The 23334-nt window shown below is 53.7% G+C and overlaps 2 protein-coding genes across 4 annotated transcripts in view; one reads left to right on the plus strand and one right to left on the minus strand.

The window, feature by feature from the left end:
* The window catches only part of MLLT1 (MLLT1 super elongation complex subunit), a 39698-nt gene extending 35079 nt beyond the window's left edge, over positions 1-4619 (plus strand). For all 3 annotated transcript variants that reach the window (XM_071578111.1, XM_071578110.1, XM_071578112.1), the window contains one exon: positions 642-4619. In XM_071578111.1, coding sequence (XP_071434212.1) covers positions 642-770 — 129 coding nt within the window. In that variant the 3' untranslated portion in view covers positions 771-4619. The remainder of the gene's footprint in view (positions 1-641) is intronic.
* Positions 4620-5232: 613 nt separating this feature from the next.
* ACSBG2 (acyl-CoA synthetase bubblegum family member 2) lies at positions 5233-22687 on the minus strand. The gene is made up of 15 exons (XM_071578018.1): positions 22570-22687; positions 21419-21542; positions 19457-19536; positions 18726-18967; positions 16639-16727; positions 15976-16096; positions 15447-15527; positions 13897-14046; positions 12679-12855; positions 11984-12165; positions 10756-10989; positions 9966-10183; positions 8608-8747; positions 7549-7795; positions 5233-6670 (listed from the first exon to the last, which is right to left on the minus strand). The coding sequence occupies exons 1-15, from the start codon at positions 22595-22597 to the stop codon at positions 6558-6560; spliced, it is 2226 nt and encodes a 741-aa protein (XP_071434119.1). The 5' UTR covers positions 22598-22687; the 3' UTR covers positions 5233-6557.
* Between the last annotated feature and the right edge of the window lie 647 nt (positions 22688-23334).

The raw sequence follows: 23334 nt of genomic DNA on the forward strand, positions 1-23334 counted from the left end.
CCTCTGTCTCCATCCTGGCAGTGATCCCCAAGCTGGGATCTCCTGGTCTGACTGACAGCTTGGACTGACTGACAGCTTGGACTGACTGACAGCTTGGTCTGACTGACAGTTTGGTCTGACTGACAGCTCCTCCTGAGGGGAGATGGAGGGGCAGGCCCTGAGCTCTGCTCTGAAGGACCAGGGACAGGACCAGGGAACAGCTGGAGCTGAGTCAGGGGGTTGGGATGGATCTCAGCAAAAGGCTCTTCCCCCAGAGGGTGGTGGGCACTGACCAGGCTCCCCAGGGCAGTGGGCACAGCCCCAAGGCTGCCAGAGCTCCCGGAGGGTTTGGACAATGCTTTGGGGGACAGGGTGGGATTGTTGGGGTGTCTGTGCAGGGCCAGGATTGGACTGGATGGTCCTTGTGGGTCAATTCCAGCTCAGGATAATCTGTGATTCTGGTTAAAAGTTAAAAAGAAATGTACCCACATCACTGTCCAGACTGAGCTAGTCAGGCATGCAGGAGGAGCTGGTTTGCTTTTCTGTGAGAGGATTCCTTTCCTGCTGCAAGACATCCTCATCTCCAAGGTGGTTCTAAAGGGATGGGAAAGGATGGAAAGGCTTTCTCTGTACATCCTCCCTTGTCTCCTTTCCCTGTGCAGATCGTGAATCTCATTGAGGAAACCGGGCATTTCAACGTCACCAACACAACCTTTGACTTTGACCTCTTCTCCTTGGATGAGACGACCGTCCGTAAGCTGCAGAGCTACCTGGAGGCAGTGGCCACATGACGCTTGGCCTGAGGAAGCAGGCTGCTCTGAAACCAGAAACCCCCTTCATTGGTACCAGGAAACCCATGGAACTAGGCCTTCTTATCCTCCTGCCTCACCCGAAGCACTGCCTTAGAGAACAGCCATGCTCTAGGAACGCTCAGCCAGCTGCACTTTCTTGTAGGCTTCAAACCAGCGCCCGTCCCGCTGCGTCTGCCCTCGCTGGGCCCGGGCGGAGCGGACGTGCTGCACTTCGCTGCTCGGCGCCACCTTTGCGGCTCTTACTTCAAGCAACTCGTGTTTCCAGAGCACATTTTCAGGCGTCTCTGAGATCCGGGGAAGTGTGGACGATGTTTCCTTTCACCAAACCCTCGGGCGCGGCCCCTCCAGCTCCGCCAGGTCACGTTGGCTTTTACAAAGCTGGCCCAGAGAGTGGGGACAGAGGAGGCTTCCCGGGGTCCTGCTGGTCTGCTGCAGAGGAGAGGGGATGGATTCCCGTTGGGAATTGCCGGCTGGGCCCGCCGTGGGTCGGTACGGAGGCTGCTGGAACTCGGCTCCCCACGGGCACGGGACCCCCAGCTCCCTGCAGGGACACTCTGTGCTCGGTGAAGAGGCCTCTGGACCCTGCTGTCTCCCGCTGGGGTTTGGAGATGTCTTGTTTGTTGATCTGAGCTCCTAAACAAAGTCCCACTCCTTTCAGTCTGCTTTAACTGTAATAGGACTCCAAAACTGTAAGCTGTATATTTTATATATATATATATATTATATATATGTACGTACTGTATGTATAAGAAGGGCCTAGTTGGGTCTTATGATCTTAAGGGTGTGTTTTTCTGTTGTTTTTTAATGGCTCTGGCAGGGGAAGGCGCTTAATAAGATTTAACTCGTTTGTTAATTGCCTCTTGTGGACAATTTGTAGTGTATGGAAGCTGAACAGCAATTTCCACGTGTCCCACGCCCCAGAAGGGGCTCACCCATCGTCTTTCCATTTGTCAGTGTTTGATAACTTTGCCAAAACACGTGATTGGTTTTGTTCTGTGTTCTCAAAGAGGAATCTCCTACAGTGGCCCCTATAGTAGTGGCTGTACTTTGGGAAAAACCAAAACAAGGGAGACCTTGATCTTTGGACACACCTGGGAGACGCTGATGTAAAACACAAGTGGAGTCAGGTTTGTTTCCTCCTCCCTCTCCCAACCCCGCTGCCTGTGCAAGAAAAGGCAGGAAACGTAAACACTAATCCAGAACCTTTCCTATATTTCTAGTCAAACTAGTCTTGACCTCCAAGTGTTGTCCAGGTGGGGGCGCAGCGTTCCCGTCGCCTCCACCAGAGCTGTGTTACACTCCTGGCCCTTAAATTCAGTATTTTCCGAGGAATTGCTCGTTTTTCTGAGGGCTGTGGAAGCTTTTGCCAAATGTCCGTGGGGCACAGGCAGTGAGGGGGCAGCGGTGCCGGGGAACCCCCTCTGCTCACGGGGGGGTTGCACCACTCCAGGTTTGCTGTCCCTTGTTTTGGGTTACCCCTTCCTTTATCATGGAAATGTTGCAACTAATCAACTGAAGTGGCAATATGATGATAAGCTTGTTTGAGTTGGGTCATGTTGACCCGATTCCCATTAATTTTGTCTTTGTACCACCTTTCATGTGTCATGTGTGTGTATATATATATACATATATATATATATATATATATAAAAATTCAAGCTCATGCCAGGTGCAAACCCTGTTTTGCCAGTGATCTCAGCTGTTTTCTTTCTTGATGGACGATGCCAAGCCTGGATGGGAGCCCTGTGTGCCCTGAGGAGGTGGAGGGCAGTGGGCAGAGCAGGAGCTGGCGTGGGATGTGCCGCGGTGCCGGACAGCAGTGGGCACGTGCCAGCTCCTCGTGTCTCCCTTGGGTCTGTGGTGTGGAGGAGGCAGCTTTGTGCCCCAGACTGGGCTCCCTGGTGCTGGGGTTGGTGACACTGTGCTGTCCCCAAAGCAGAGGAGCAGCAGTGGTGGCCTCAGCTCTCTTGGCCACCTCTCCCCATCCGGGTTTATCACTCCCACAGCTCCGTGTTGAAGCACTTCTGGGACTGCCCAGAGCCTTCAGAGCTGCCCCATGAGGGATCAGAGGTGCCACCTCCCTCCTGCCCCTTCTCATGTCAACACCCATGGGGTCACCTCGCTCCCAGCCAGTCCAAGAACACACATGGGAGGGTGTTCCTGAACGTGGCTGGAAGCGCCCGGGGCTCGTGGCATCGTCCTGTCCTGGAAGTGACTTTCTTGGTGAAGTCTGCTGAGCATTGATAGGGGTTTTGTTTGGTTTTTATAAGAAGTATTTTACACATGGATTTTTTTAGACTGTTTATAATCCCCCTGAGAACCCGAGGTAGGATTGTTCCCCAGCAATAGTTCTTCTCCATTGTGTGCACATGCTGATTTGTTACTAAAAGGTTTCTTGCAAGTACTTAGTTGTTCTACAGAGTTGTTGTTTTTTGGGGTATGTGGTAGCGTCGGGGAGCACAGGAGGAATGACTCTGCAAACAAAGAATGGTCACATTTGGGCCTCATCTTGTGTCCCCTTGGAGTTCCCTGTGTAGATTCCCTCTAGGCTGGCTGAACGCTGTTCTGAACATGCCGTGTACAGGTTTTTGTGGATAAAGTGTTTGTTCTTGTGTCACTCTTGAGAGCATGGATGGATTATTGTACTCTAGGAAGGAGGGGGCAGTGCTGCTGCAGGCATTGCTTCAGGTCTTCGAGGATGTGTAGTAGCTTGCATTGTTAAAAAAAGGAAAAAAAAAAGAATCCCAAATTGACTTGTAGCCATAATGGTTTTTCCAAGGAAAACAGGCAGGACTCTGTTACTTTCCCGTGTCCTTCGTTGTGTTGCTGGTGGCACAAACAGGTGCTGCTCAGCCTGGAGGCTTCCAGAGTCGCTGTGATGGTGTTGGAGGTGAGATCAGGACTCAGCTCCTCCCTGTCCTTGGCTGTCACATCCAAGGGCAGAAGAGGGGCCAGGAGTGTTGTCCTGGGGTCCTGGTCTGCGGTGTATTAAGCCTTGAGGCTTTGATTACTGACATGTATTATAAAAGGAAAAAAAAAATTAAAGAGGAAAGGAAGGCTGGCTGGAGCCAAAGCCCAGCTGAGGAGTTTGGAGCCGGAGGTAGCGAGGCTGGCTGTGGTCAGGCTGAATCCATGGAAGTGCAATGACTCTGCCACCCGTGGGATCGCTGGGTGCGGTGGGAGCATCAGGACTAGCCAAGCAATTGATGCAACAATCCAGAAGCAGTTTTTTCTCAGATCTTGGAAGGTGTTTGATGGTGAGAGAGGGTGAAACGTCCCTCCCGGAGGTGCCCCAAGTCGTTGTGGTTCCACAGATTTTCCATTGGGGATGCACTGGAGCCCCCTGTGCTCGGCTGAGGCTCCTCTCTGCTCACCCAGGGGCTCGTGGGGATGCTGTGGACACCCCTGGTGCACCTTGGACAGGTGGGAGTGCTCAAAAGGACCCAAATCACTCGGTGTTGCTTTCCTGGGGCATGAAATAGCCATCAAAAACTGACAAGATGAGTTTGCACTCCTAAAGAAAAATGTAAGTACTTCAACTTCTAGAGAATTTTTAATTGTATTTCTGCCTAGAGCCGAGGTATTAAATACCTCTTCACTTGAGGATTTTAAAAGTTGTGTTGGGAGATGAGTTCTTCACTCAGCTGTAAGAAATGCAGCTGGCCCAAGACTAACTGCAAGATTAAAAAAGAAAAAAAAAAAAACAAAACTCATGTTTGTAATACGTTACAGGATTGTTTGTCCTGAATTTTAAACTTTTTGTTAAATTTGTGGAACTATGGAGGAATTTTCTAGAAAAAGTGAAATAAAGTAAGATGGAAAAGTAAAACTTCAAGTGGTTTTTGGTTGTTGTGTTGCTTTTCCATGGATGACACCGGGGGCCTTCCCAGGGCACCTCCCCATGGAAAATGTTTCCCATTAGGAGCACCAAAGCTGGTACTGCCCATTGGCTGCAGGTCTGGGAGGTGAAAAGCCAAGGAAAAGGGAATTGTTTTAAGGACAGGATGGTGGGGAACACTCTGCTGTCCCTTAAAACCTCCAAGCTTTATGTCAGATCACGTGAGGGGGAACAGCCCAGAGCAGGGCTTTGCCCAGAGCTCTGGCCCAGATGTTCCTCAGCACAGGGTAAGGGTGAGGGTCCCCTTCCCACTGCTGGGGTGTCACCCAGCCCTGGGCTGTCCCCAGGAGCAGCTCCAGCCCCGGGCTGTCCCCAGGAGCAGCTCCAGCCCCGCTGAGCCCCAGGGCAGCAGCTCCAGCCCTGGGCTGTCCCCAGGAGCAGCTCCAGCCCCGGGCTGTCCCCAGGAGCAGCTCCAGCCCCGCTGAGCCCCAGGGCAGCAGCTCTGGCTCCAGCTCTCCCTGCCCAAGGCAAACCAGCCCTTGGCTGCTCCCAGGCCCTCAGAGGAGCAGAGTTTCCCAGGAATGACTGAGGAGGCAGGAGACACAAACTGCAGTTTCTTTATTACACATTCCTCTTCCAAACACTGGAGACACAGCAAATCAGACAGCTCAGAACACACATTTGCAGGGCATGAGCAGCAGGTACAGTAGTGCATTTCCCACCCTTCCACACGGGCAAGTGGAATTTCCCTGAGCCCAGTCAGAGCCAGTCTGAGGTTTAACCCACCCCTGAGGTGCCCAGTTCCAGTCCAGGGTGTGGGGCCAGCCCAGAGCTGGTCTGACCTGCACCCACCACCTCGTTTTCCATGGGAAATGTTACTTGGATCAGGGCTGGGCTGGGCCAGCTAAGGGTTTCTGCTTTGAAAGAATCCCTTTTCCAGGCAATCCTTCACTTGCTGTTGGGATTCCCAGTCCCCCCTGGGCATTGGGCAGCCTGGAATAAGCCCTGAAGAACCATCTAGAAGAGACCATGATTTGCTACTGGTTACAGGTCCTTCCCTCCAGCTTTGCAGGTGGTTCATCCTGTGTCCTACAGTCAATGAATCCAATGGGAAGGACCTTCACAGCCACTGGGATGGTGGATCACAGACATTCAGAGGAACCCCCCTTAACCAGCTGGGCCCCCAGCACTGTCTCCTCTCCCCCAGCCCACCCACCCACCGCTCTGGAGTTTCCCATTTCAGACACCACAACATCTCTACCTTGTAAGATACAGATTTCACACATTGTACACAGCCTTATAAATAGTCCCTTCTGGAATAAATCCAGCACACCAGCCACAGCTACTACTTCAACAACACAATTTATGGCTTCATTATAACTCAAAAAGATATAAAAAAATCAAAATATTGCACAGACAAACCCAGTCCATGAGAGGTTCCACCTCCACTGGTGTCACACAACATTTGTCATCTCAGAGGGGGTTTGTGGGGAAAGAGATTTAAAATTACATGGATGCCACCAGCATGCAGGGGAACGTGCAGAGAGGGAGCAAGGACACTGCTGGAAAGTGAAACCTGCCTTTCTCCCTCAGCAGGGAAAGTGCAGCTCCTGATTTTTGCAGGCCCTGATTTTTGTAGCTCCTGATTTACATTCAGCTCAGGAAAAAAGAAAACTTTGGTTAAAACGTGACGTGTCACATGGATTGAAGGGAAACGGTTTGCCCTTATAAAAATAGAAATAAAATAATACAGAGCTGAGAGACATTTGGGGTATCTCAGCACAGAACACAGACACAGGAGAACATGGGCATGACCAGGCTCACCACAGTGCAGGACATGGACAGCAAAGCGATGCCAGGATGGCAGAGCCTCTTTATTCCAAGAGAAGCCGGGAATGCTTCCCGGGGAGCCGGGAATGCCCTCGGGGCTATGGCTGGGCCGAGCTCGCCCCGTTGGGAGTGTCCACGGCTGCGTAAAGCTCAGCGATCTGGGCTTTGTATTTCTGTGCCACCACCGGCCTCCTGAGCTTCATGGTGGGGCCTGGGGAGAGACAGCACAAGGTTAATGGGGAGGGAGCCACAGGGAGCAGGAACCAGTCCTGGGGCAAAGAAAGCTCGAGAGAGAGAGAGGAGGAACACAGGACAGTGACCAGCTCTAAATCTGTCTTTGGGATTAACAGAATCTCCCTCCTTCCCTGTGCAAACATCACAGCAGCACCCAGAGGGTGGTGGGCACTGACCAGGCTCCCCAGGGCAGTGGGCACGGCCCCAAGGCTGCCAGAGCTCCAGGAGGGTTTGGATGATCCTCTCCATCCTGGCAGTGATCCCAAAACTGGGATCTCCTGGGCTGACTGACAGCTTGGTCTGACTGAGAGCTCCTCCCGAGGGGAGGTGGAGGGGCAGGCCCTGAGCTCTGCTCTGGGACCAGGGACAGCACCCAGGGAAGGGCTGGAGCTGTGCCAGGGGGTTGGGATGGATCTCAGGGAAAGGTTCTGCCCCCAGAGGGTGGTGGGCACTGACCAGGCTCCCCAGGGCAGTGGGCACGGCCCCAAGGCTGCCAGAGCTCCAGGAGGGTTTGGGCAACACTCTGGGGGCAGGGTGGGATTGTTGGGGTGTCTGTGCAGGGCCAGGAATTGGACTGGATGGTCCTTGGGGGTCCCTTCCAGCTCAGGCCATTCTATGGTTCCATGATCCTGCAAAAGGCATCTCAGGACAGGGGTGAGCACTGCCCAGCTCGTTGGTGCTGGGCAGAGGTGGGAATTCATCCCAGTTCATCCCACCCCCCAAACTGCCATATGGAAAATCTGCAGTGAGGAAAGACCAGGGGCAGTTCTGTGTATTGGGGGTGCTGATTGTGTTGATGTTCAACAGCCAAGGAAGGGGTGCAGGGGGAGCCAAGATGCCTCACCCACTACTCACCAAGCTCTCCACCAAAGATGGAAAAGTCCTTCTCCAGAAGGACCCACTTCTGGACTTTCTGGGCGTTGGAGGTGGCTCCCTCATTGACTGCCGTGATGCCCTTCTGGATGGCAGCATAGATATCCTTGTCCTTGCTGCTGATGACCTCAGACACCTTTGTGGCCTTGCTGCCCAACTTCTGACAGTATTCCAGAGCTTCTGGAGTGAGATCATCTTCTGGCTCACCCGTTTCTGCATCCACATTGCACTGCAGGACAAGCCACAACAGGTCACTTTGTGTCTCTGAGTACCTGATTCCTTCTGCACTGAGAAGCCTCCAGCCCCAAAATGCTGCCCTGGGACGGTTCCTGGGCTCCCTCCCACCCTGCTGTCACTCCAGCAGCCCCTGCAGCTTCATCCAAACCCTGGCAGCCAATGGAAACCTGGGACAAAACATAGATAAAGCCCCTCAGACCTCCCTGCTCAAGAGCTGCCTCGATGCCAAGGAGTGAGGAGGGTACAGAGCCCACCTGCCCAATCCCTCCTGTGCTATCCATAGTTAGTCCCTTTTTTATGGATCACAGTTTAATTCCCTGCACCCCACAGTCAACACACACAGCACAGAGCCACGACAAGCACAGCAGGGCCACCTCCAGGGCCTGGCTCAGGTCTCCTGGCCCTCAGTCTCCCTCCTGAGCAACTCCCACTGTCCTGCAGAGCCTGTGTGGGACCACCACAGACGTGTCCCAGTGGAGTTTAAAACCCAGAGTCTGACAAAGAAATCCCCAAGAGCCCAGACTGCTCCAGGAGAGACTAAAACAGGCAAGGAATGCAGAAGAGTTTCCTTTCTCAGACTCACTTTTAGGTCTTTTCCTTCTGTTCCTTCCTGCCCTCTGTGCCACACAGAGTTGCCCTCAACAGGATGGTCTGAGCAAGGGACAACTTTCAGCTGCTCTTTGCAGCTCAGCTACAACAAGTTGTGCCCCATGGTGGCTCCTGCCTCCACTGGACACTGCAAATGTACAACAACCCCCTCCTCCTCCCTGGAATTGGTCACATTCCCAGCCTGTTTTCCATTACCTTCAGTGTCAGAAGCATGGCCAGGAATTTGGCTTTGTCCCCAACCAACATGGCATTGCTGATGATGGGGACAGCACTCTTGACAGCGTCCTCGATTGGGACAGGAGGGACGTTCTCACCTCCTGCAGTGATGATGAGCTCTGGAAAACAGTCGAGTCTCCATTAATGCCTGGAGCTGATTCCTTCCCACACTCTGAAACAACTCAACAGCTCCTCCATGTCTGCTGGATCAAACAGTGAGTCTGGACATGTGGAGAAGGCAGCACACCAGGGCTGGGAAATGGGGGCAGTCACCATCCCTGGGAGTGCTAAAAAATGTGTGGATGTGGCCCTTGGGGACACGGTTTAGTGGTGGCCTGGGCAGTGCTGGGCTGATGGTTGGACCTGATGATCTCAGAGGGCTTTTCCAACCTTGATGATGAGTCCATGACCCCAGGCAGGCCAGGAGAGGAGCCAGAGCTGTGCACACACCCACCCACAGCCCTGCCAGAGCTGCCTCAGTGCTCCAGAGGTGTTGGCAGTCTGGGAACACAGGATGAACCCTCTGCACCCTGACACAGACACCTTGGACCTCTGGGCACCCAACCTGGCACCCAAACTGCCAGACACTGAAGATGTGCTGCGGTTGGAGGTCACTGGGTGATGCAGAGCAGAGGGGAGCCCACCCTGCTGAGTCACCTGTGCTTTCTTAGAGCAGCCCCTCACGTGAGCATCTCTCTCTTTGGGGATTGAAGCTTTGCTTGTTGGCTTTGGGGTTGCTCAAAGTGATGTCCCAAGAACCTCATTGCTACAAGCCACTTGCACAACAGGGTTAAGCTGTTGTTTTCCTTGAAGGTCACCCAGCAAAGCTCCTGAAACTGGTGGTAAAACAACTCCACCAAGCTGCTGTTGAACTCAGAGGGTTTCTCCCTCACTCTGCAAACACACCCTGGCTCCAGAGGCCACCCCTCTCCTGCCCCCACAGTGTCACATGCTCAGAGCCAGCACACTCTGCAGCCACAGCCATGTGGAAACTCCACAAGGAGGACTGAAATAATCTGTGCCAGCCACAACCAGCAGAGTCTCCTCTGCACCAGGGGAGGCTTAGCTTGGATATTGGGAAAATCTCTTTGCTGAAAGGGTGTTGAGCATTGGCACAGCTTGCCCAGGGCACTCGTGGAGTCACCAGCCCTGGAGTTGGCACAGCCTGCCCAGGGCACTGGTGGAGTCACCAGCCCTGGAGTGTAGATGTGGCAATTGGGGACATGGGTCAGTGGTGGCCTTGGCAGCACTGGGGGAATGGTTGGACTCCACGAGGTCCTCCTGTGACTCCCCAGTGCTGCACAACAGCAAGACAGCAAAGCCAGGGGGTGAGTTACCTTTAATTCTGCCCGTGATGAAGAGGAACCCATCCTTGTCGTGCCTGCCCAGGTCCCCTGAGTGCAGCCACCCATCCTCATCGATGGCCTCTTTGGTCTTGTCCTCCATGTTGAGGTAGCCCATGAAGATGTGCCTTCCTGAGAAGCAGATCTCCCCAATGCCATCCCTGTCTGGTTTGTGGATCAGGGTCCTGCAGCCCGTGAGCTCCTTCCCACAGCTTGAAGAGAACCCAGAGCCAGGGCATTAATGGAGTTGAAATTCAGCTCAGGCAGAGATGACAGCAGCACCCTCTGGAGCTGGACAGAGCCCAGCAGCTTTTTAGTACAGTGGCTTCAGGAAGGAGCTGAAAAGGCATCTGCTCCTGTAAGAGCTGTTATTGCAGAGATCAGTCCTCACACACCTGAGCTTCTCCTCTCATTGCTCTCCACACCTGAGCTTTGAGTGAGGAGATTTATGTCCTCAGCAGCCAACCAGGACTGTGCAGGCTGAGCAGGCACAGTGCACCCTCACTGCCACTCAAGTGAAGGGCAGGTGGGAGTTACCAACTCCTCCTTCTCCCCACCAGCCCCTCACTTCCCTCTCAGCTCCTCCAGGGTCCAGCCAAGCTCCATTTCAGCATCTCTGCTGCTGATCCCCACCTGCCAGATGTGGCCAAAGGAACCAGCTCCCCAGGGACCTTTCAGTGGCAGCAAAACTCAGGATGAGCTGCACCAGGATAGGTGGAAGTGCCAGATGGAGGAGAAGCCTTGACCCAACCATTTCCCTGCTCTGCTCCCAGGAAGGTCTCACCTGTTGAGTCTGAAGGAGTGAGGGACCGACACGGTGTGAGGCCCAGAGCTCTCACTCATCCCATACAGCTCCAACACGGGAATGTTCAGGCTTAAAAAGAATTCCAGGGTCTCTCTGGTGATGGGAGCAGCCCCTGTGTAGCACTTGGTGCAGCGGTCCAGCCCCAGGGCCTTCCTCACCTTCCTGTACACCAGGTGCTTGGCCAGGTGGAAGTTCATCGGCACCTCAGAGCACCTGGAACAGGAAAACAGGCACAAGGGCTCAGTCTCCAAGTAGAACTTCTTCCCCTTCCTCCTTTTCTCTTCATCCCAGTCTAGTTTATTGTCCCAGTTCAGCAGGTGGGACCAGTTTATCCCTGTGTGGGTGTGACCAAAGCTGGGCATTCTAAACCCTCTGGGCCAGTGCCCAGCAACTGTTCCCAATGGCCCACTGGCAGCAGCTGCCCAGGGCACAGCTGAGCCCTCAGGCTGGGAGCTGGCTGGGAAAGAAGCCTGGCAGAGGAGCTGGGAGAACTGCCCTGCAGGGAGTCCTTGGCACCTCCACACCCACCTGAGGGCTCAGCTCTGCTCATGGGCCAGCAACGATTCCAAAATCCCCCCTGACTCCCAGAGTCAAATCCCCCAGTGTGGAACTCCCTGCCCTGGGGGAGGCACTGGGGGCTCCCACCTGGGCCTGAGGGGAGACAATCTTGGGGTTTGGGACTTCTAGGACCACTCATTGGATCCAGAGGAGGAGCAGACCCTGAACAGGAGGAGCCACCACTCTCCCCCAGACTGTGCCATCATCTGCACCAACAAGTTTGTCCCTTCCTTTTCCTTTGGACTCAGAAGAACCACGTGGGGCTCAGCACAGGGGCCACCAAACCCCCCTGTGTTTGTGCCCCAGGGGGTGGGTGGCACTGCTGGGTTTGGGGGTTAAACCCAATTTCTCTTTGTGCCATTGCATTTATTGTAATATTGTTATTAAATTGTAACTCTGACCTATAATCTCTTTTTTGTTGGGTTCATTTCTCCTGCCAGTTCACCTTCAAACCAGCACATTGATTCAGTAAAACAATTAATTATTTCCCTTTGCTGCTCAGCCTCAGGTCCCAGCACTGTTTGGCTTTACTGTCCACAAATGTGACCCGTTATGTTGGATTTAATCCCTGAACGGAACATAATCCCTGATCTGATGGCAAAGTTCTCCTAATACTCATTAACATCCCTTAACTGCAGCTCATAATTACCCATTCATCCTCTTCAGGTTGGTCTGCAGCCCCACTCCCTTGGCCCAGGATGCCACTTTCCTTCGGAGTGCCGACGATTTCATGCCCACGGATTTCATTTTCTCCTCCATTTTTTCCCAGACTCGAGGAACCCCCAGGAAAGCTGTTGGCCTCACTTCCCTCAGGGTCTCCACCAAGCTGCCCTGAGACAAGCAGGATTTAAAGCAGTTTTTAGAAGTCCTTCACTGCAGACTTCAGGTCTGGGGGCTGTGCCATCAGCTCTGAGGGACTGCTCAAAGTTTCTGCAGTGCCACCAGGAGAAAGGAGCCCCCAGGGCATTCCAGTGGGAACTGGGAAGGCAACAAGGGCTGGTGCTGACAAAGCACAGGGAGAAGAATCCCTTTCTCAGGTCACAGGTTTAACTGTGCCCTTGTGCAAAAGAGCAAACACAGAGGGTTGGTCAACCAGCCACTGGGGCGGGGAAAGGTGTCAGGTGAGACACTCAGCAGCTCCCAGGTGAGAAGAGCTGCCTCAGCTTCTCCCAGCTTGTGACAGAGTCAACAGGCAAACATCAGGGTGGCTCTAAAACCAACAGGGCCAGCTGGTCACTGGGCAAGCAAACCCAGCCAGCAAAGCCTTCAGGACCAGGGGGTGGCACAGCCTTGTTTGCAGCTACAATCAGGTGGGAGGGGGGAGATTTATTTCTCTGTTTTTACCTTCAAGGCATCTGGCTGAGCAAAGAACACCTGCACTCCAAAGGTCATTGCTGACCAGATGTCCGACATCTGGGCGGCGATGTGGCTGAGGGGCAGGTAACTGACCACCTGCTCCTGCCTCTCCCGGGCGTCCGAGAGCTGCACGAACCGTCCGGCCGCCGCCGCCGTCCACGTCAGCTGCAACACACCCACCCCCAGGGCTCAGGGCTGGCACTGCCAGGCAGGGACAGCACAGCACGCACGGCCACGGCGTCCCGGGGGCTCAGCAGTGGGCACCGGGCTTGGGGAGCTGGAGAAGGGGAGGCTGAGGGGACACCCAGCAGGGTCTGCAGCTCCTGCTGAGCAGGCACTGAGCTCTGCACTGTGGGGACCTGAGGGAATGGCTGGAGCTGTGCCAGGGGCTGGGATGGATCTCACCAAAAGGTTCTGTCCCCAGAGGGTGGTGGGCACTGACCAGGCTCCCCAGGGCAGTGGGCACGGCCCCAAGGCTGCCAGAGCTCCAGGGAAGTTGGGATGGATCTCAGGAAGTCTCCAATGGCCACATGTAAGCTGGAGACTCTTTTGTTTGCTGGAAGGGCTGGCTGGGACCAGGGAGAGGTGAGGAACCAAGGGGGTCACACCTGCTCAAGGGAGGGGATTGTCCTGCTCTGCTCTGAGCTGGAGCAGCCTCACCTCGAGTGCTGGGAACAGTTTGGGGGTCACAATATAAGAAGGATCTGAAGCTGTTGGAGTGTCCAAAGGAGGGGCATGGAGGTGGGGAAGGGTCTGAGGAGCAGCTGAGGGCACTGGGCTTGTTCAGCTGGGGCAGAGGACACTGAGGGGAGACTCCTCGGGGGCTGCAGCTCCTCCTGAGGGGAGGTGGAGGGGCAGGCCCTGAGCTCTGCTCTGGGACCAGGGACAGGACCCAGGGAATGGCTGGAGCTGTGCCAGGGGGTTGGGATGGATCCCAGGGAAAGGTTCTTCCCCCAGAGGGTGGTGGGCACTGACCAGGCTCCCCAGGGCAGTGGGCACGGCCACAAGGCTGCCAGAGCTCCAGGAATGTTTGGACAACACTCTGGGGGACAGGGTGGGATTGCTGGGGTGTCTGTGCAGGGCCAGGGGTGGGACTGGTGATCCTTGGGTGTCCCTTCCAGCTCAGGACATTCCATGGTTCTGTTTCCCAGCTGATCCCTGCCCTCCCTCAGCCCCCAGGGGTCCCAGCCCAGGGCAGACACTCACATTGTCGTGGCTCAGCATGACCCCCTTGGGCTGCCCCGTGGTGCCCGAGGTGTAGATGAGGGTGCAGCACTGGTTGGGCTTCTGTGCCGCGATGACCTCGTGGAGCTGAGAGTCTGGGACATCCCTGCCCAGCTCCAGGAACTCACTCCACTGGGAGGAGAAGGGAGGAGAAGAGAAGGGGGAAGAAAGAAGGGGAGAAGGGGGAAGAAAGAAGAGGAGAAGGGGGAAGGGAGAAGGGGAGAAGGGGGAAGAGAGAAGGGGGAAGGGGGAAGGGGGAAGGGAAGGGAAGGGAAGGGAAGGGAAGGGAAGGGAAGGGAAGGGAAGGGAAGGGAAGGGAAGGGAAGGGAAGGGAAGGGAAGGGAAGGGAAGGGAAGGGAAGGGAAGGGAAGGGAAGGGAAGGGAAGGGAAGGGAAGGGAAGGGAAGGGAAGGGAAGGAAGGGAAGGGAAGGGAAGGGAAGGGAAGGGAAGGGAAGGGAAGGGAAGGGAAGGGAAGGGAAGGGAAGGAAGGGAAGGGAAGGGAAGGGAAGGGAAGGGAAGGGAAGGGAAGGGAAGGGAAGGGAAGGGAAGGGAAGGAAGGGAAGAAGGAAGAGAAGAGAAGAAGAAAGAGAAGAGAAGAGAAGAGAAGAGAAGAGAAGAGAAGAGAAGAGAAGAGAGAGAAGAGAAGAGAAGAGAAGAGAAGAGAGGAAGAGAAGAGAGAGAAGAGAAGAGAAGAGAAGAGAAGAGAAGAGAAGAGAAGAGAAGAGAAGAGAGAAGGAAGAGAAGAGAGAAGAGAAGAGAAGAGAGAGAAGAGAAGAGAAGAGAAGGGAAGAGAAGAGAGAAGGAAGAGAGAGAAGAAGAAGAAGAGAAGGAAGAGAAGAGGAAGGAAGAGAAGAAGAGAAGAGGGAAGAGAAGAGAGAAGGAGAGAAGAGAGAAGGGAAGAGAAGAGAAGAGAGGAGAAGGAAGAGAAGGAGGAGAAGGAGAAGAGAAGGGAAGAGAAGAGAAGGGAAAGAAAGGGAGAGAAGAGAGAAGAGAAGGAAGAGAAGGGAAGGAAAGAGAGAAGGAAGAGAAGAGAGAAGGAGAGAAGAGAAGATGAGAAGGAAGAGAGAGAGAGAGCTCCATCACTTTGTGATCTTTCACAGGAAAAAGGAAACCCTGAAGAGAAGGAAACCATTCCCTGTGTCCCATCTCTGGAAGGGGCTGTGAGCACACACTGTCACCCCTCAGTGCTGTCTGGCTGGCACAAGAGGCACAGGGAGAAGCAGAAAGGAGACAGACCCACCCTGAGCAGCTTTAGAGCTCTGTAGCAACCCTGGTGTGACTGGAGTAACTCTGGGACTGCCTTGCACAGGTTGGGGATCCAACACCCTCCTTAGACCAGGGATTATCCAGCTTTGCACAACAGCTCCTGCTCAGCCTCACCACAGCCACAGAACCCCAGACCGGTTTGGGCTGGAAGGGACCTTAAAGGCCATCTCAGGGATGTTTAAGGGCCCGTGGAAGGTGAGAGGGACCTGCAGTTGTCACCTGAACACCACCAGGACTTACAAGTCATGAGGATGCCCAAGACTTACCGAGTACAGATTTGGTCTCTTCTCTTTGATCTCCTCTCCATACTGGACAATGGCCTTCAGATGAGGTAGTTTGTCCTCAATCTGTGTCAAGAAGGGAGATTCATGAGAGGGGGGAAATCCTGCTTGTCTCCTCTGAGACAGAACCCACCCTTGACACGCTCCTGCCATTTGCCACTTTATATAAAGCCAAGAGAATCCCATCTGTGCTGCTGAAAGAGCAGGGAAACCTCACCAGAAACTCATAATCTGAGCTGGGAGGTTGCCAGACAACCCAGAGGATGCTCAGTTGTTCATTTTGGTTTCTCCTATTTTAAACTCAAGGCTTTGAGAAGGGAAACCACCACCAAACCTCTTGTGAGACTCAGCACTGGTGACAACCCCCCCCTGGCTGGAGCAGGAGACACCAAGAAGCCTCAGCCAGTTCCCCTCTGCTCTCAGAGCCCTCAGGTAATGCCCTCCCACAGCATTTACCCTCCCACATCTGCCCACTGGATGCTGCAACCCCCAGGCTTGTGAAAAACAGAATTACCTCCAGGATTTTCTGCAGCTGTTTCTGGTTTTCCACCACTATGACATTGGCACTGCAATTCTCTGCCACGTAATGACAGGCCTGAGGAGAGTTGGTGGTGTAGATGCCAACAGCAAAGCCCCTGCAGGGCAGGTGGAGGGAAAACAAAACAGAAAAGCCAAACACAGAATTAGGGGACAAGCAGAATCGCTGTAAAAATTCAGATATTTTCAGAGGAAAAAACTTTCAGAAGAATATCCCAAAAAGCGACACCAAAGAGTGGAGGGTTTGATTCCAAGAGCAAAGGATCTGATGTTGGGGATGGGAAATGGCAGAGGAAGGGTCCAAAATGTCTCAGATGGAAGGAAGAGACCAAAACCCAGGCCTGGGATTCTCTGCCACTTCCCATTATACTTTTAATTACAGTGAATGTAAGAATTCTTTTGGATTAACCCATTGCTCATATTGAGAGAAGCATCTGGATAAAAAAAATACTCATTTTTGTCTCATTAATTCATTCTGAGTTAAAGAGCTCAGGTTCCAGTTTCCTTCATTCCATCCAAATAAAAGCAATTTGGTTTGGTTTTTTTTTTTTTTTGTGATTTGTTTAGTTGAGGTTTTTTTAATCCAAACCTGCTTCTCATGTGGATGCTGCAATTACTGATGCCAAAAATCATCTCTTACCCTGCAAGGATTGCCCCAATGTCAGCAATGAACCACTCTGCAGAATTAAAGCCCAGGATTCCCACTCCATGGAAACGCTCCAGCCCCAGCTGCAAACAAGAGATGGAATTACAGCACTCTTGGCTTTCTTTGGACAAAGCTCAGATTAATTCACACATCTCTGCTGTGAGGGGAGACTTTGTGTGATTGTCCAGGTCATTCCCACCAAAAATCCTCCCAAGAGCCGGGATGGGAGAGGTTGAGTTTCACACCAGGCACTGTCCTGCTGTCAGGGAGCAGGAAAAAGGGACTTGCTTGGAATGCCTGGCTCCCTGACTCCAAAATAAACCTGCAATCCAGGGAGCTCTCAGCTCCCTCTGGGAAGGAGGAGGCAAGAGGTGAAGTTGGACAACACCTATTGAGACATTTAATACAGGCTGGACAGATCAGATCCCAACAACAAGAGCAACAAGCTCCAGTGACAGTCAGAGACACTTGGGTATGAAATTTCAGCTGTAGAAATCCCAATCCTTAAATCTCCCTCTGGTTTTGTCTCAGTCTGGAAAAATCCCACCACAGGAGAGGAATCAGCGTGACCACAACTTGGAGAAATGATTTTATCATCCCAGTAAGAATGGGGAGTGTTGGTTTCCCTCCCTGAGTGTCTGAGCCCCAACAGCACAGGCCAAAGGCTGGAGCAGGGGGGACATTCAATGAGGGACATTTCAGGTGGGACATTCAAGGTGGGACATTCAATGAGGGACATTTCAGGTGGGACATTTCAGGTGGGACATTCCAGGTGGGACATTTCAGGTGGGATATTTAAGGTGGGACATTCAAGGTGGGACATTCAAGGCTGGGTGGGACATTCAAGGCTGGGTGGGACATTCAAGGTGGGACATTTAAGGCTGGGTGGGACATTTCAGGTGGGACATTTCAGGTGGGACATTTAAGGCTGGGTGGGACATTCAAGGTGGGACATTCAAGGTGGGACATTCAAGGTGGGACATTCAAGGTGGGACATTTCAGGTGGGATATTCAAGGCTGGGTGGGACATTTAAGGTGGGACATTTCAGGTGAGACATTCAAGGTGGGACATTTCAGGTGGGACATTCAAGGCTGGATGGGACATTCAAGGTGGGACATTCAAGGTGGGACATTCAAGGTGGGACATTTAAGGTGGGACATTTAAGGCTGGGTGGGACATTTAAGGTGGGACATTCAAGGCTGGGTGGGACATTTAAGGTGGGACATTTCAGGTGGGATATTCAAGGTGGGACATTTAAGTCTGGGTGGGACATTTAAGGTGGGACATTTCAGGTGGGACATTCAAGGCTGGGTGGGACATTCAAGGTGAGACATTTCAGGTGGGACATTCAAGGTGGGACATTTAAGGTGGGACATTCAAGGTGGGACATTCAAGGCTCGGAGGGACATTCAAGGTGGGACATTTCAGGTGGGACATTCAAGGTGGGACATTCAAGGCTCGGAGGGACATTCAAGGCTGGGTGGGACATTTCAGGTGGGACATTCAAGGTGGGACATTCAAGGCTGGTTCACAACCACCCCTTCAAGTCTTTTCTTAGAAAGCTTCATGTTCCCTTTAAGCATTTCCTGACATTCCTTTTTTTTAAAGAATTTGAATAGGGAAGCAGCTTGGAAGAAATTCAGACAAAAGCCCTGTGGGAAGTACCCAGGTGCCCATGCCATGCTCAGGTACTTCCCTGGCACTGGAAAACTCCTCTACACTCAGGGAATTTGCAGGATTAAAACACAGTTGACTGAAGCTGTTCCAGCCCTCGAATGAATGAACATCAAACTGAACATTTACACAGAGGGAGAGGTTTTAAACTAAAAGAAAAGAGATTTACATCAGATATTGGGAAAAATTCTTCCCTGTGAGGGTGGGCAGGCCCTGGCACAGGTGCCCAGAGAAGTTGTGGCTGCCCCATCCCTGGAAGTGTCCAAGGTCAGGGCTTGGAGCAACCTGGGACAGTGGGAGGTGTCCCTGCCCATGGCAGGGGGTGGGACTGGGTGGTCTTTAAGGTCCCTCCCAACCCAAACCAGTCTGTGACTCAATGAATATGAAGAACTCAACAAAAACTTACCTTGAGGAAGCTTTTTGCAGCTTTACAACACTCCTCATAGTACATTTGATAAGTCAGTTTGATCCAGCGACCACCTTTTTTGGATGCCAGGGCAAAATAGTCCCCATATTTACGGACACTCTCCTGGAACAGCTGGTGGACAGTCTGGGGGATTTCACTGCCTATTCCCTGCTCCTCCATCCTCAGCCTGACCTCTCCATCCCGACGTGTTGTCCACACTCTGGAGGCAGAAGGGGAAGGGGCTGTTTGGAAACAAAAGGGTTCAGAACCTCAGAGTTGGAAATTTCTCGCTGCTGTGACAGAAATATCAGCACAAATATCAAGCAAATGCTGCTCCCACACCCCTTTTGGGACCTTTTCTCCTTGGCAAGTTGGCCTCAGACCCCACAGTATTTCAGACTGGAAGCCTCTAAGCACTTGAAACTTCTGGTGAACATTTCCTGGTCACACCCCCCTACCCTGCTCTGCTGCCCCAAAGCTCCTGCACTGTGAGGTGGCACCTTCCTGCTTCTCATACTCTGCTATTTTTCATTTTTTTTTACTGAAAGCAGGACACTGGTACCTGCCACTGGCACTACTTATTTACTCCTTCAAGCACAACAAAGTCCAAGTTGGAGACACTTCTGGACAGCCCATTCTGCAACCTGAGTTTGTTCTTCCACCCTCATGGTTCGATAAATTCCTCTCTTGTTCCAGTAAGAATTTTATGCACCAAACTTCTCTCCACTCACCTCTGGGACCAGCTGAGTCCACCTGAGGTCTCTCCATGTTGGAATCTTCCCCTGGCTTGATGTTGTGGGGCTCAGGAGTTCTGCAAGGCACAAACAGTTACCCCTGAGGGCTGGGGGCAGGTTTGCTCCATCACTTCACTAAGCCCTTGGATGTTAAAGTGGTTCCTGGTGTCCTGCAGGGGACTTCATTAACTTTCTGCCCTGCAAGGCTCAGGTCCCTCAGAGCTTTGCCTGGGCTGGGTTTGAAGACATGAAGGCTGCAGAAGATTCCCCAAACCAGCCAGCATTTCATTCCAGAGCTCTGCTCCAGGTGCCTGGAACAAGGAGTCTGCAGCTGGGAGGAGGAGGAGGAGGAGGAGGAGGAGGAGGAGGAGGAGGAGGAGGAGGAGGAGGAGGAGGAGGAGGAGGAGGAGGAGGAGGAGGAGGAGGAGGAGGAGGAGGAGGAGGAGGGAGGGCAGGAAGGGCCCCATGGATCTGGTGCTCATTCCTGTCTACAACACAAGTCCAAGGCCCTGAGGCCTCTCTGGAGTCAGCCCAGGGGGAATCCACAGAGATTTCCTGCAGAGGAGCAGGAAATTGGTTCCACAGGAAATCTTCCTCTTAGATATTCCTACCAAAGCTCCCACCAGATGTTTGTGAAGGAACGGGGACAGACACACCCCACGTGCTCCAGCCACTCTCCTCCCAGCCCTCAGAGTCCCTTTTCCTTCCAGCCCTTCAAGAGCTGCTAAAGCACCTCTTGCTCTGATTGCAAAACAGTTTTCTTCCTCCAGCCCTTCCCAAGAAGGACTTTCTCCCATCCCTCATGGTGAGGATAAGGCACAATCAAGTTGCACATCCCACTGGAGACCTCGAGTTGGAATCAGGCCCTGTGAGATTTGGGGTTTGGTCCATGGAAGGACAGCCCACCCTCCAACCAGGCAGCTGCTGCTTGTCCCCCTGCCCTGGGCAACCCCTTGCCTGGACCATCAGCACAGCACTAAAACCAGGTTTTACCTGACCCAAAATTAACTCCAGATACCCAAAATTCCCACCTTGTCTACCCTTTCCTTCAGGCCATCCCAACGCTGCCAGTGCTGGGTGTTTGCTCTTCCCCACAATATTTGGTCACAACAACCCCAGGGTCTTCCAGAAGGGCTGCAGGGCCCTGACATCACAATAACCCCAACACTGCAGGGGCAGCTCTGGGGCAATAGGGACACACAGGTGGGAGCTCCTCTGGTCCCCCACAAATCCCAAGTTTTGTTCCCTTCCTACCAGACCAGAGGGAAGGAAAGTCAGGCCAGACACTGAGTATTTCAGTGTGAGGGGGAAATCACTTCCCTCTGGTTTGTGCTTGCTCGGATTTCCCAGGGAATAGCCCACTCTTGTTGCTTTGGGAACATAAGATTTAAGGCCCAGAGAAGGTCTGACATGGCTGATCCCCTGCACTGCCCACAAACAGAACTGCTTCTCTGAACTGATCTCCAAGCCAACAAGCAGGGCTGAGTAAATAATGTCTTTATTTCCCCCAGGGGGATTACGAGATGTTCCCAGCTGCACGTTCCCTCCTCATTATTGAGAACATTTTTCAGCACAAATGAATCCTCAGTTGCAATAGTTCTGCACCATTTCTCCCCCAGCTTTTATGATCAAAGCATGTAAATGACCCAGTGATATGAGTAAAAAAGCCCCAGCTATTTCCCTCCCAGTCAATCAAGACTTTTACTCCCCCCTTCCCACATGTAATTCAATGCAGCCTGAAAAAATTTAGGGAAAGAGGTTTTATTCAGGTAGATCCCCTTATGCTGTGGGGAGATACAGACCCTTAAATACTAATTTGCTCTTTAGTCTGTGAATCTGAGCAGCCTCTTACAGCAGTTGGTGGAGATCAGTGTAGGTGAACTGGCCCCTGCAGAGGCTCCAGTAAGGTTGGAACTCAAATTATGTATTCAGATTAAATAAAAGTTAAATTAGACAGACCGAGGTGAGGAGTTGAGCAGCACATCACCCAGCGCCACCTCGCAGTGCTCCGGAGGAGCTGAATTACAATAAGCCACCGGTTCCACCAGTGCCATCGGTGCCTCTGACTCGCACAGCGCCGGCCCTGGGAAAACAGGCGTTCAAAATTAAAACACAACCAAAATCCTACGGCCAAGCAGCTTCTGGTGAGGGGCGACACGAGAGAGGCGGCCCCAAAGCGGCACAACTCGAGGCTGGACAGAGAACAGTCAATTCTGACACGAGCGCAGCGCGTTCAGTTCGTTACAAACGTGACGAAACCTCCGCCCCGCCCCAAACCCGGCGCGACCCCCCGAGCTCTGCGGGCGCCCCACGAGCCGAACCGCTCCAATTCCCGCATCCTTTGCCCCCCGCGCTCCTGTTTGGCTCCCAAACCCCCGCAGGGCTCCCAAAGCCCCCGCAGGGCACCCAAACCCCCCGCACGTCGCACGGCTCCCAAACCCCCCGCGCTCCGCAAGGTCCCCAAACCCCCCGCAGGGCTCCCAAAGCCCCCGCAGAGTCCCCAAACCCCCCGCACCTCGCATGGCTCCCAAACCCCCCGCAGAGTCCCCAAACCCCCCGCACCTCTCAGAGTCCCCAAACCCCCCGCACCTCGCATGGCTCCCAAACCCCCGCAGGGCTCCCAAATCCCCCGCACGGTCCCCAAACCCCCCCGCACCTCTCAGAGTACCCAAAACCCCCGCAGGGCTCCCCAAACCCCCCGCGCTCCGCAGGGCTCCCAAACCCCCGCACCTCTCAGGGTCCCCAAACCCCCCGCAGGGCTCCCAAACCCCCCGCACCCGCAGGGTCCCCAAATCCCCCGCAGGGCTCCCAAAGGCTCCGCACCTCTGAGAGTCCCCAAACCCCCCGTGTCCCCCAGGGCACCCAAACCCCCCGCACCTCGCAGGGCTCCCAAACCCCCCGCAGGGCACCCAAACCCCCCGCAGGGCACCCAAACCCCCCGCACCCCGCAGGGCACCCAAACCCCCCGCAGGGCACCCAAACCCCCGCAGGGCTCCCAAACCCCCCGCAGGGCTCCCAAACCCCCCGCAGGGTCCCCAAACCCCCCGCAGGGTCCCCAAACCCCCCGCAGGGCACCCAAACCCCCCGCAGGACACCCAAACGCCCCGCACCTCTCAGAGCTGCCGCCTCCCCGCGCATCGCCGTCCCGCACCTCCGCTCCGCACCCGCGCCCAGCCCGACGCGGAACGGGCTTTATTTTTAAACTAGCGCCCAGGAGGCAGATCTGGAGCATCTTATGTCATGTGCTGCTGCCTCGCAATTGGAAGCGGCTCGTCACCCCACACCGCCGCCTCTTAAGGAGGCTCTGGCCCCACGCCTGCCCCCAGCGATTGCAGGTCCCTCTCTGGGGACACAGCCCGGACACCCCACATTTAATCTCCTCATAAACCCCAGAGTTTCTTCAGCTGCCTTCTTTTTTTTTTTTTATTTCTTTCAGCACTTTGTCTCGGGGGATTTCATCACCTAAACAGTGTTTTCTAAACGCTGATATTCTTTAAGGTTTACATTCATCAAAACCCTCTTTGATGCTTATGAGTTCCCAGGCTGAGCTTTAATTGTTTCAAGGGATTTCAGGCTGATCGAAGCGGAATCTCATTATCCTCGATCTCTTTAAGAAGTGGATTTTTAGGCTGCTATTTTGCACCCGCATGAGACGCGTTTAAATCGGGTGACGCGAGCGGCGTGTTCGTCTCAATGACGAGCGACAGGAGCGAAAGGAAAGAGCCCTTTTATCTGAGTAAATTCGACCCAGCCACGCTGCAGCCTCTGCCGGGAAGGCAAAGCCACGCCAGCCCAGGGAGGCACAGCCCCCTTTCCGCTTAGTCACCAGCGCAGGGACACGTCGCTGGTCACGCCACGCTCAGCGGAGTCACCGC

This window comes from Pithys albifrons, chromosome 27 (assembly GCF_047495875.1).
Source record: "Pithys albifrons albifrons isolate INPA30051 chromosome 27, PitAlb_v1, whole genome shotgun sequence".
In the NCBI taxonomy this organism is placed as follows: Eukaryota; Metazoa; Chordata; class Aves; order Passeriformes; family Thamnophilidae; genus Pithys; species Pithys albifrons.

Bases quoted from the DNA above. Each gene is read 5' to 3' on its own strand.
- ACSBG2 (XM_071578018.1), bottom strand. From the start codon at position 22,597: ATGCGCGGGGAGGCGGCAGCTCTGAGAG. The intron at 18,968-19,456 runs GTGAGTGGAGAG...GTTTCCAAACAG, and splicing joins GGACTCAGCTGGTCCCAGAG to CCCCTTCCCCTTCTGCCTCC. The intron at 8,748-9,965 runs GTAACTCACCCC...ACTGTTTTCCAG, and splicing joins CATCACGGGCAGAATTAAAG to AGCTCATCATCACTGCAGGA.